At 42.1% G+C, this 13,372-nt stretch overlaps 1 protein-coding gene across 2 annotated transcripts in view; it reads left to right on the plus strand.

Moving 5' to 3' along the window:
* SACM1L (SAC1 like phosphatidylinositide phosphatase) overlaps window positions 1-12,669 on the plus strand; it is a 168,685-nt gene extending 156,016 nt beyond the window's left edge. For both annotated transcript variants that reach the window (XM_040432192.1, XM_040432193.1), the window contains 7 exons: window positions 3,688-3,826; window positions 5,387-5,456; window positions 5,541-5,613; window positions 5,701-5,794; window positions 10,205-10,297; window positions 10,836-10,893; window positions 11,321-12,669. In XM_040432192.1, the coding sequence (XP_040288126.1) occupies window positions 3,688-3,826; window positions 5,387-5,456; window positions 5,541-5,613; window positions 5,701-5,794; window positions 10,205-10,297; window positions 10,836-10,893; window positions 11,321-11,457 (664 nt within the window). In that variant the 3' untranslated portion in view covers window positions 11,458-12,669. The remainder of the gene's footprint in view (window positions 1-3,687; window positions 3,827-5,386; window positions 5,457-5,540; window positions 5,614-5,700; window positions 5,795-10,204; window positions 10,298-10,835; window positions 10,894-11,320) is intronic.
* The last annotated feature ends 703 nt before the right edge of the window (window positions 12,670-13,372 follow it).

The raw sequence follows: 13,372 nt of genomic DNA on the forward strand, positions 1-13,372 counted from the left end.
TCTCTGAGGAACGGGCAAGCACATAATATGGGTTATATAAAATACCTATGCAGAGAATATCTCCGCCAAGGGGAGAACAGGGAGAGGAAAGTTTTTAAAGAGGCAGCCCCCGAGAAAGCGCAAAGATAGATAGTACAGACGATCAAGGGTTACAGCAACCTCTCACCACTCTCAGCAGTCCCTGAGGTAAGTATAGGTAAGTGGTGCATTGAAGATTTTACTTTTGTTTGGAGTCGTCTCTACGCGGCGTAGCAGGACCTTTCTTTTTGCCCTGTAATTTCTTCCCGCCCAGCCGAGGTCCACGGCACCACCATAGGGAGGGCTGGGAGTGAGGTAAACTCTTGGACCGGGTTCCAGTTTTCTATCATCAGGTCCGCAATGTCGAGGAGTTCGTATAAACGCTTGAGGTCTGCATGGGCCCTCACCACCACTTTCCTCTCTGGCGTAGTAATAAGAAGACCAAAGGGGTACAACCACCTGTAGATAATTTTGCGGTCTCTGAGGATCTCTAACAGAGGTTTCAGCGCTTTAGGTCTTGAAAGATAGAGATGGAGGCGCCGGCATATTGCAGCTGCGTAGCCCCCCTGGCAGCTTTCAGGATACTTTCTTTCATTTGAAAACTTGCCAGCTTGCATATTATATCTCTCGGTGGCTCGACCAGTTTTGGTGGGGGTCTTAGCGCCCTATGCGCTCTGTTGAGTACAATCAGCTCAGTCGACTTCTCACACAGCAGATCCGTGAAGAAGCCGCGAATTACGGGTATAATGGCGTCTGCCTGTATTTTTTCAGGGAACCCTTTCAACCGCAAGTTGTTCCTCCGTCCCCTATTATCCTGGTCCTCTAGTTGACTGTACAGATAATTGAGGTGGGATTGTGTGTGGTCCATGTTATGCGAGACGGCTGTCTCAATTTCCACCATGGCAGCCTTAGAAGATTCCAGTGATTCCACACGCTCCCCTAGCTGCTTGAAATCTTGTTTAAAATCCCTGAGCTCATGTATCGGGGGGGTCCAGCGCATCAGCCAGCAACTGGCGCATAAAGTCTCTTGAGACCGGTTGGTGTTCTTGTGAGGCCATCATTGCAGCCCCACTACGATCCTCCTCGTCAGAATCTGAGGTCTCGTGAGCAGGCAACAGCTGCGGGGTGGTCGCATTCTTCACAAATTTATCCAGGTCTCCCTGGTTTGATGCCGATCTCGTCCCACTTGCCGTGTCCTTGGGTATCTCCTTAGTTATCTTGCCCATTTTGGGGAGTTTAACTGCAGCTTAGAGTGCCCTTTCCTCACGATCCTCGGCGGAGCTCACACGACTCTGTGCATGCGGCTCGGCTGCTAGGCTCCGCCCCACTCTTGTGGAATATTTAAAGGGTTAAAGTTTGTAAAATCAGTTTTGTATACCTTGAGGGATGTAATTTCTAAAATGGGGTCACTTTTTTGGAGTTTCTACTTTGGGGGTGCAAAATAGGGTGGTCTTCAAATGTGACATGGCAGCTTAAAATTATCCCAGTGAAATCTGCTTTCCAAAAACCACATGGCGTTCCTTTCCCGCTCCGCAATGCCGTGTGCCCGTACAGCAGTTTAAGACCACATATATGGGGTGTTTCTGTAAACTACAGAATCAGGGCCAGAAATATTGAGTTTTGTTTGGCTGTTAACCCTTGCTTTGTTACACAGTACATAATGGCAAAAAATTGTTAGTGGCAAAAAATTTATTAAAATGGAAATTTCATCTCCATTTTTCTCATTAATTCTTGTGGAACACCTAAAGGATTAACAACGTTTGTAAAATCAGTTTTGAATACCTTGAGGGGTGTAGTTTCTAAAATGGTGTCATTTTGGGTGGTTTCTATTATGTAAGCCTCACAAAGTGACTTCAGACCTGAACTGGTCCTTAAAAAGATTTGCGTCTAAACTTCTAAGCCTTCTAATATCCCCAAAAAATAAAATGGCATTCACAAAATGATCTAAACATGTAGTAGACATATGGGAAATGTAAAGTAATAACTATTTTGGAGGTATTACTATCTATTATAAAAGTAGAGAAATTGAAATTTGGAAATTTTGAATTTTTTTTATAAATTAAATAAATATATACATTTTTGTGACTCAATTTTACCACTGTCATGAAGTACAATATGTGATGAGAAAACAATCTCAGAATGGCCTGGTAAGTAGGGGTGCACCGAAATGAAAATTCTGGTCGCCCTTGACCGAAAACCGAAACCGAAACTGCCTTTTTGCCCAAATACTTTTAAAATACTTTTTTTTAAATGATTGGCGCTGTTATGGAGAGGGGGATCTGTGGGTGGCTCTGTTATGGAGAGGGGGATCTGTGGGTGGCGCTGTTATGGAGAGGGGGATCTGTGGGTGGCGCTGTTATGGAGAGGGGGATCTGTGGGTGGCGCTGTTATGGAGAGGGGGATCTGTGGGTGGCGCTGTTATGGAGAGGGGGATCTGTGGGTGGCGCTGTTATGGAGAGGGGGATCTGTGGGTGGCGCTGTTATGGAGAGGGGGATCTGTGGGTGGCGCTGTTATGGAGAGGGGGATCTGTGGGTGGCGCTGTTATGGAGAGGGGGATCTGTGGGTGGCGCTGTTATGGAGAGGGGGATCTGTGGGTGGCGCTGTTATGGAGAGGGGGATCTGTGGGTGGCGCTGTTATGGAGAGGGGGATCTGTGGGTGGCGCTGTTATGGAGAGGGGGATCTGTGGGTGGCGCTGTTATGGAGAGGGGGATCTGTGGGTGGCGCTGTTATGGAGAGGGGGATCTGTGGGTGGCGCTGTTATGGAGAGGGGGATCTGTGGGTGGCTCTGTTATGGAGAGGGGGATCTGTGGGTGGCGCTGTTATGGAGAGGGGGATCTGTGGGTGGCGCTGTTATGGAGAGGGGGATCTGTGGGTGGCACTGTTATGGAGGGGGGGGGATATGTGCACTGTTATGGGCATAACAGTGCACAGATCCCTTTCCCCATAACAGTGCACAGATCCCCCCTCCCCATAGCAGTGCCATAGACCGATCCCCCTACCCATAACAGCACCGGCCCTGCTGCTCACAGCATCACTCACTGCATCTTTATTTTACCTTACAATCGTGACGCTCCAGTAAGAACTCTGCAGGCAGAGCGGAGGGCGGCGTAACGTCACTTACTCACGTGACGCACCTGCTCCGCCCACTTTATGAATGAAGGAGGCGGAGCAGGCGCGTCACGTGAGTAAGTGACGTTACGCCGCCCTCCGCTCTGCCTGCAGAGTTCTTACTGGAGCGTCACGATTGTAAGGTAAAATAAAGATGCAGTAAACCGCCCGCCCGCAGATGGTGGGTGACAAATCCCACACCCCATATTTTCGGCCGATATGTAGCAATATCGGCCGAAATGGATTAGGTACATTTTCGGCCGATATTTTCGGCTGCCGAAATTTCGGTGCACCCCTACTGGTAAGTAAAAGCATTTTAAAGTTATTACCACATAAAGTGACACATGTCAGATTTGCAAAAAATGGCAGGGTCCTGAAGGGGTTAACAACCAGGGTTATATAGCATAATAATGTTGAAATTCATACACAGACAGGTGTCTGCCTTTGGCGAGTACAATTGGCTTTCAAATCATCGTTTTAACTTAATCATAGAAATAGGAGTTTATATGCTCATCATGAATAAACAATATGATACTAATGCTGTGTTTCTTCTAACTAGCTATTTCTTGGTGGACTCTGAAGGGAAAGTGTTAATGTCCCAAGATGGAATTTTCCGAAGTAACTGTATGGATTGTTTAGATCGCACAAATGTTATTCAGAGCCTACTGGCACATCGCTCTCTTCAGGCTCAGTTACAGGTATTGCTATATTGCAAGATTTGAATAAAGCAGTCATGTGTGTTCTAAAAGCCACCCTATACATGTGCATGGGTTGTGTGTGGTATGACACCTCAGTTCCATTAAAGTGGATAGCGGAGTTGGGTCATCGTATTCCAGCACCAACATGACCTGATATGTGCCCTGTTATCAGGTATCATAGAAAAGTACAGTGTATAAAATATTTGTAGGTAATAACCCCAAAATACAATAGAATGTGAACATATCCTGTAGTTTTCTCTTGGGGACTTGGCGTACAATAAATGTCTAAATGGTCAAATGATTCTTGTATTCACCTTTAACTATGAGAGGCTGTGTCACATCAAAATAGTAGCAGAGGGGGAACACTCACAATACTGCGGAGTGGAAGCAAGGTTACCCAGCTTCCTCAGGGGTCAAGCTTCCTGGCAATATGGTGGGGAATTCTTGACAATGCTCACTTTATAGTCTGGGACAACTTGTAGGTACAGCGACCTATTTATTGATGTCACATTATCACGATCGGTATTTGCCTTTGTTACTATTATATTGTCTCTGGCTACACATGTTTTGTCCATATTTAGGACCTAGTGAGTTATATTGGTTATATTTTATCCTGCACTGTATACAACTTTTAATGTATTTGTTTTCCCTAATAAAAGAAAATTTTATTTTATTTTTGGATGTGCAGCTTCTATACAGTTTTCTTGTTTGTTGCTTATGTAGGCTGTGTTACATCAGCAAGGGTTTTTAGCAGTCTTTCACTATAAGGATTTTCCCACAATACAAAATGATCCTGCCACTGTACTTGGCTATATCCTTGAGTTTGCATTTGTAGCTCCAATGTTCCCCCTTGCCCTGCCCTGCACTGCATAGCGCAGGACAAGTGCCTTTTCTTCGTTACCACTGACGTACCAAATGGTGACACCACAAATGGGCAGTTTTTAGTGCTGCCCTAGGCTGTTTTACAAGCTAGGGCAGTGCTAAAGACCGCCCATTAGTGCCAGTGAGGGCATCGGGGTCACTGCTAAACGTCCGCCTAGTATGCTGAAAAAAAGTCGGGTACGTCACCGGCAGTAAACAAACAGTCCTTGCCCTGCGCTATGCAGTGCAGGGCAAGGAGGAACATCAGAACTAGAAATGCTCTAATGCTTCACTCATACATGGTAAATGAGTGAAGGGGAGCTTATTTCCAGTTTCAGCTCTGTACCCGGACAACCCCTTTTAATACAGTACTATTTTGCAAATGATGAGAGAGATCATACCTTTAAGAAAAATATCAAATTACTATAAACCTTGTTTTCATTATATTTTATGCCTGTCATCTCTCTCCATTTCTCAACTCTTGCTAAATCACAATACCTCTAATCCAAATATATCTGGGTAGCAACAAATGCATGACATATTCAATGGAAGTTGGAAGAGACTGTCCATTTTTACCACACCACACCTTACTAACTAAACATCATGAGACTTCTTGTAGTTCCATTGCAGACAGCTATCTTATTTGTATGACCAGCTGTAGGTCATTTGTTGTAAAATTGTACTTGTTTCATGTTTCAGAGACTTGGGGTCCTCCATATTGGGCAGAGGATTGAAGAGCAAGTACAGTTTGAAAAAATTTATAAAAATGGTAATGTTCTTGCTGATGCGGAAGATGTGAATTAGTATAAAACTCAGATTTGTCATTTAGTTGTTTATTATACTATGTTCACAGCCTGGGCCGATAATGCAAATGCTTGTGCAAAGCAGTATGCAGGAACAGGAGCTCTGAAGACAGACTTTACAAGGCAGGTTGAAACAATACGAGATAAAAATGCACTTCTATGTTACAAATATGTGTTGCAACACCTTGAGCATGTGTTTTTGTTTTTCAGAACTGGCAAACGGACACAGTGGGGACTTATAATGGATGGCTGGAACTCTCTCATACGATATTACAAGAACAATTTTTCTGATGGCTTTAGACAGGTAGCACATTATATTCACACTGGCAGGCTACAGTATCTCACAAAAGTGAATACACCCCTCACATTTTTGTAAATATTTTATTATATCTACACTGAAGATATGACACTTTGATACAATATAAAATAGTCTGTACAGCTTGTATAAACTGTGTAAATTTGGTGTGCCCTCAAAATAACTCAACACACCGCCATTAATGTCTAAACCACTGGCACAAAAATGAGTACACCCCTAAGTGAAAATGGCCAAATTGTGCCTAAAGTGTCAATATTTCGTGTGGCCACTTTTATTTGCCAGCACTGCTTTAACTCTTGGGCATGGAGTTCACTAGAGCTTCACAGGTTGTCACTGGAATCCTCTTCCACTCCTCCATGACGACCTCATGGAGCTGGTGGATGTTAGAGACCTTGCTCTCCTCCACCTTCTGTTTGAGGATGTCCCACAGATGCTCAATAGGGTTTAGGTCTAGAGACATGCTTGGCTAATTCGGCACCTTTACCCTCAGTTTCTTTAGCAAGGCAGTGGTCATCTTAGAGGTCTGTTTGGGGTCGTTATCATGTTGGAAGACTGCCCTGTGGCCCAGTTTCTGAAGGGAGGGGATTATGCTCTGCTTCAGTATGTCACAGTACATGTTGGCATTCATGGTTCCCTCAATTAACTGTAGCTCCCCACAGCCGGCAGCACTCATGCAGGCTCAAACCATGACACTCCCACCACCATGCTTGACTGTAGGCAAGACACACTTGTCTTTGTACTCCTTACCTGGTTGCCGCCACACATGCCTGACACCGTCTGAACCATCTAAGTTTACTATGGTCTCATCAGACCACCGGACATGGTTCCAGTAATCCATGTCCCTAGTCTGCTTGTCTTCAGCAAACTGTTTGCGGGCTTACTTGTGCATCATCTTTAGAAGAGGCTTTCTTCTGAGACAACAGCCATGCAGACCAATTTGATGCAGTGTGCGGTGTATGGTCTGGACACTGACAAGCTGACCCCCCCCCCCCCCCCCCACCCCTTTAACCTCTGCGGCAATGCTTGCAGCACTCATACATCTATTTTGAAAAAACAACCTCTGGATATGATGCTGAGCATGTGCACTCAACTTCTTTGGTCAACCATGGCCTGTGACAAGTGGAACCTGTCTTGTTACGCCACTGTATGGTCTTGGCCACCGTGCTGAAGCTCAGTTTCAGGATGTTGGCAATCTTCTTCTAGCCTAGGCCATCTTTATGTAGAGCAACTATTCTTTTTTTCAGATCCTCAGACAATTCTTTGCCATGAAGTGCCATGTTGAAGTTCCAGTGGCCATTGAGCCATGCGTTTTCATAGCCGGCCCTTCTACGGTCAGTTTATGGTCAGCTGTAAGGGGTTATCCAAAATGAACAACCCCCCCAAAATGACCTTTCTCGTTCGTGTCATTGGAGGTTACAGAAGAACATGGGAGTATAGCTGCTGCCACTAGGAAGCGACACTAAGAAGAAAAATTGTTAGTCTCTCCTATCAATTATACTCTTCTTGCAGGCACTGAGCTAATCCGTTTTAGCTTGGTGTCCTTAGGAGCCAGTCGTGCTTGCTTGCAGGTCTGCTAATATGTTTTACATTGGACCTGCTTTGTAACAATCTTCCCCTAGTTTTAGTGGGAGTGCTGATCCTGGTCTCCTCTCCTAGTAGTGTGGCTCTGGCAGGATGCTCTCACTGCCGTGTACAGAGGGTGGGGAGTCAGTCCTTTGGATCTGCAAGCGAAGGCCTGGTCCTGTCAGGGCCTCCTCTGTTTTCATCGGAGAATGTACCCGGCGGCGGGTATCATCCTTTCCATGGCACAAAGTTTTCCCTCTGCTCCGGGCTCCGCCTTCCAACTTTCCGGCTGGCATCTCTTCTTTCTTTTGAAGAACACCATCTTCGGCAGACCGGATAAGATCTGCCCTAGTGGCTTCCCTCTACCTTTCCTTCAGGGACAGTGCATTAAAGGGGTTGTATCATCTGAGGCATATGTGGCATATCTCTAAGATACCCTACCAATGTCAGATAGCTGCTGGTCCAACCCCTGGGATTTGCACCTGTCTCCAAAACTAGACCCCCAAAGGGAGTGGCTATCAGCCGCTCATGCACACCTACCCTCTATTCATTTTTATGTAAGTTCTGAAAATAGCCGAGCCATGGTTCTATTTCCTGCAGTCCCATAGAAGTGCATGGGTCGGTGGCCGCGCTTGCACTAAGCTCTCTTCATTCATCTGTGTGGGACTTCTGAAAATAGTGTGTTTTCAGAACAACCATAGAAATGAATGTGTGCATGCACGGTACGCTCTCCTCTCCTTCACTTTCATTGGCCTGTTTTAGAGATAGATGCAGGTCCCACCTCTGAGACCTGCACCTATCTGACTTTGATGGCATATCCTAGTGATATAGATAAAATAAAAAAATCTGCAGCACTCTTCCGGTGGGGAAGAAATCTGGTCTTTAATAAACCAGCAGCAAGATGATGCACCATCTTGCTGCTGGTTTATTAAAGACCGGATTTCTTCACCACCGGAAGAGTGCTGCGGATTTCTTTATTTTATCTACGTTACGCTGGGACCCATGGACAGGATCCCCATCTGCGAGCACCATTACCCTTTTTAATGGCCTTTTCTCCATGTGGGGAGTTGTAGTGCTGCTTATTATTCTATTAGTATATCCTAGTGATATGCCACAGATCTCTCAGATGAGACAACCCCTTTAATGCACTGTCCCTGAAGGAAAGGTAGAGGGAGGGCACTAGGGCAGATCTTATCCGGTCTGCCGAAGTTCTTCAGACCCTTTCACTTTTTTCACATTTTGTTATGGTAAGTTTTTCCCCATCATTCTGCACCCAACACCCCTTGATGAGAAAGTGAAAACAGAATGTGAGAAATCATTGTTCATTTCTTGAGAAGGAAAAACTATCATCTTGCATTGACCTAAATATTCAGACCCTTTACTCAGTACTTTGTTGAAGCACTGTGTGCTTAATTAATTGTCTTGTTGGAAGGTAAACCTTCAGCCCAGTCTGAGGTCCTGAATCAGGTTTCATTAAGAATATATCTGTACTTTACTCCATATAGCTTTCCCACAACCCTCACAAGTTTTCCTTCCCCAGCCAGTGAAAAGCATCCCCACAGCCTGATGCTGCTACCACTATTCTTCATTGTATGGGTGGCATTGGGTAGGTGATGAGCAGTTCCTCTAGGCAAGACTCTTAGAATTGAGGCCACAAAGTTAAATCTTGGTTTCATCAGACCAGAGAATCTTATTTCTCAGTCTGAGTTGCCTTTAGGTGCTTATTTGCAAACTCTAGACCAGGGGTGCACAACCTTTTCTGGTTGGGGGCCACATTGTCAGCCTAAACCAATTCTAAGGGACAAAAATAAAACTGAAAGAGGTATTACCAACTGAAATAGTATTTCTATGGCATATTGAACACATACTATATATCATAAATGTTTAGTTACACTTCTAGTACTCCTATCTAATGGAGGAATACATGAAAAATACATGTGAGCAGCCACAAGACATAGAAATACATATCTGTTACCAGAGGGTTGGGGGCCGCACAGAATGGAAACAAGGGCCGCATGTGGCCCCCGGGCCGCAGGTTGTGCACCCCTGCTTTAGACGGACTTTAATGTCTCAGGCTAGTTTCTGCCCACTGTGTGATAAAGCCCAGATTTGTGGAATGCTGCAATGATGGTTAATCTTCTGTAAGTTCCTCCCATCTGCAGACAGGATCTTTGGAGCTTGGCCTGAGTGACCATTGGGTTCTTGGTCACCTCTCTTACCAAGGCCCTTCTCCCCAGTTACTTTGTTTGGTGGGGTGGCCAGCCGTAGAAAGCGTCCTGGTTATTCCAAACCTTCATTTAAGAATTATGGAGGCCACTTTGCTCTTGGGAACTTTTAGTGTAGCACAATTTTTTTTGTATCCGCCTCTACACAATCATCTCTCTGAGCTCCTCAGGCAGTTATTTTCTCCTCATGGCTTGTTTCTTTTCCTCTGATATGCATTTGTCAGTTCTGAGACTTTATATAGACAGTGGTGTGTCTTTCAAAATAATGTCCAATCTACTGAATTTACCCCTGGTGGATTCCAATCAAGGTCTCAAAGATGATCAAGAGAAATTGGAGGCTCCCAGAGCTAAATTTAAAGGATCTGAATACACATATCCATGTGAAATCTTAGTTCTTTCTTTTTAATAACTTAGCAAAAATTTCTACAATTCTGTTTTCACTTTCTCATGCGGTACTGAGTGCATATTGATGGGTGAAATTTTAATTTTTACAAAATTTGAAAAAAGTGAGAGTTTGAAGACTTTCCGAATGCATTGTAGAAGTATGCTGAGAGATTTCAAGTATAGAGATGATATAATATACAGTTTTTTTTTATATTTTGTTTTGCAGGATTCAATTGATTTGTTTCTTGGGAATTATTCAGTTGAAGATGTCTATACTACAAGTCCTTTACAAATTCAGAAAGATTGGAAATTTTTAGCAGTAAGTTGTCATCTTTACCATTGGCGAGCCAGACACTAGTATTAGTTCTCTACTTGTAAATGTGGTGCCTGATTTACAAAACAATAGATTTTGTTTTTAAAGGAAACGTCCACCTTCACAATTCTTTTTATAATTAGTTCACTATATCTGGAAAGAAAAATTATGCAAGTTTACAACTAGTCTTTATTACAATATTATTGTCCTTGTAACCTTACAGATGCACAAGTCTCTATAGGAGATTGAAACAAACCCTGTGTAGTCTGGGCCTGCAGTTATTCTCTCTTTAATCAGTGTCCTACTTCTTGTTAGCCTATGCATTCTAAAGGATTGATTTTATACAAAACTGTAGAAATGTTTCATTAATTGTTAAGCAGCACCAGGACGCATGCATCTACAATAATGCTGTCCCGAACATGCATTTTATAACAATGAATGTTTGTTTTTTCTTTTTCAATTTCATTTTTAAAAATTTTATTTTTATTGAACATGAACATTTTAAACCAATAATTTAATTTCCAACTTGTTTCTTTACTTGTAGTTGCCAATAATCATGGTGGTTGCATTTTCCATGTGCATTATCTGTCTACTCATGGCTGGTAAGTTAGCTATACAGTATATTTTTGACTAACTATCTTAACGATCATTTTGTTCCTTAAATCAGAAATCCTATAGTACAGAATGTCTGATAATCCGACATTTAGAGAGTGGAAATATAATATGGAATTGCACAATACAAGAAGTAGAAGAATGAAAAATATAACCAGTTAGGCGCTTTCTCCTATAAAATACTACAAAAACCTTGTGTGTAAATCTGGCATTTTAGTAGCACACTGTGGGATAATATCTAATTTTGACCATATTCCTGAAGGTTGTCTAATTGTATAATTGAGTTTTATATTCTTTGCTATTTGACTAAATATTTGACTATTTAGCACCTGAATCTGGTCTCATTGATACTGGATTAAAGTTGTTGTTTTTCTGTGTGCATAAAATGTACTGATGTATTATGTTTGCTTCTTAAAGGTGACACATGGACTGAGACTCTGGCCTATGTATTGTTCTGGGGTACTGCTAGTATTGGAACAGCCACTTTTATTCTCTACAATGGCAAAGACTTTGTTGATGCTCCAAAACTAGTGCAAAAGGAGAAGATGGACTGAATTTGTAATTGTTCAAAGCATCTTGGCAGTGATTCTTCCACAAGCCATACATGGAGTCTTTACTAATCTGCTTTCAATCATTTTGTTGATCTTCCTAATTTTGACTATTCAAAACCATCATTAGCAATGAATTTTTATGCCATGGGTGCAGTAGTAGTATACTACGTGACATGGAGCACAACATACTGTACTCTAAAAAAAAAAAAAAAAAAAAAATCTGCTTATTTTCCATTGATTTGCAGCGTCCTTCTTACTACTGCTATTACAGGAGATGAGACTATCTCCTAAGCATTTTAAAGTCAATAATTATACAATAAAGACTTTAATCTTTTGCTTTCCATGCCTTACAATTGTCTATAAATCGCAGTTTTCCTTTTTTTTTTTTTTTGTTTATATATATTTTTTCATTGAGTAGTTGAAGATGACAAGCCAGATACATACATACATACATACATATACATAAGCTGGTAAAGAAGCACTCCCACAAAAAACATTATTCTTTCACCTGTTAGGTACATGATGTAAACGGTAATGAAGGTAATCTTCTTACCAGAGACTGCATATTTGAGTTATAACCTCCCTTCTGATCCTCAGCTGTATCATGTGACCAACACTCTGACTCTCCAAATAACACAGCATCTTATGTGTGGACAGGAAGCCAGTTTCTCTGTTTTCCTTTGGGAGCCTCAGTGTCAGAGTGAAAGAGAGAAGTAACTGACTTCCTGTCAAAGTTCAATTGGAGATCAGTGTGTTGGTCGCATGATACAGCTGAGGATCAGAAATAGTCACTGGTGAGAAGATAACCTTCACTCCAATTTACATCATGTACCTTTCTAACAGGCCAGAGAATTATTTTTTGATGGGAGTGCTTCGTTAAGCATTCCTTTCTTTAATGTGTGTAATAAGACAAAAAAAAATTCCTTCATTTGTATGCCTTAATTTATAATATGTTTTAATTTAGACTTACTGCTAGAATATGATTGTTCGCTTTAAGAATTGCAAATGGTGAAAAATCTGCTGTAAGTGCAAACAAGCACATAATGTACAATGGAAGAGAGCACTACAAAATAGAAGGACAGGTGTAATATCCTATTTGTTTCGCTCTGTGTAAGCTTGCATTGTAATCTATTACAGCATCAGGTTGCATCTGCAGTAACTGTCTTATAAAAGTCATGGTTAATGATTTAAATAAATTAAATGTCAATATCAAGACATGTTCTGTGTAAGAATTCTGACCTAAGCTTTTTTTTTTTTTGGGGGGGGGGGGGGTTTGAGGAGTGTGTTTGATATTGGGGAATAGAAGTTTTGTATGGTTCAAGACTACAATGGTAGACTTTTTTTAGATCTTTGATGTAAATATGAAACCTGAAATAAAAAAAAGTTTCTTAAATAACTAAAAGGGAACCGTCATAGTATTTGAACTGAAAGCAACATGTTATAGAGCAGGAGGAGCTGAGCAGATTGATATATTTAGTTTTTCCTGCTTATTCTGGACTTTGAAGTGCACAAGGTGGTCCTATCAGTGATTGACAACCTACCCACTATGACTGTTACTACACACACAGCTGACAATCACTGATAGGACCGCCTCCTTGACTTCAAAGCCTAGAATAATCAGGAATTTAAATGAATAAAATACTGGTTCTACTGAATCTTTACTCGCATAACTATGTCAATCTGCTCAGTTCCTCCTGCTCTATAACATGGTTCCAGTAGCTTACATTGTATTTTCATTGTGATAGGTTCCCTTTAAACTGAATTACAGTTCCAGAAAATAAACCATTAATTTATACTAAAAATATATGCAATTTTTTAACATAAATTCTGTATCAGCTCCCAACAGTTTTCCAGATGTCTGTGTGTAGTAATTTCATTCACTGGATAAAGTCTTGCACACAATTTCAGGACTAATTAC

The sequence above is a fragment of the Bufo bufo genome, chromosome 5 (genome assembly GCF_905171765.1).
Source record: "Bufo bufo chromosome 5, aBufBuf1.1, whole genome shotgun sequence".
NCBI lineage: Eukaryota > Metazoa > Chordata > Amphibia > Anura > Bufonidae > Bufo > Bufo bufo.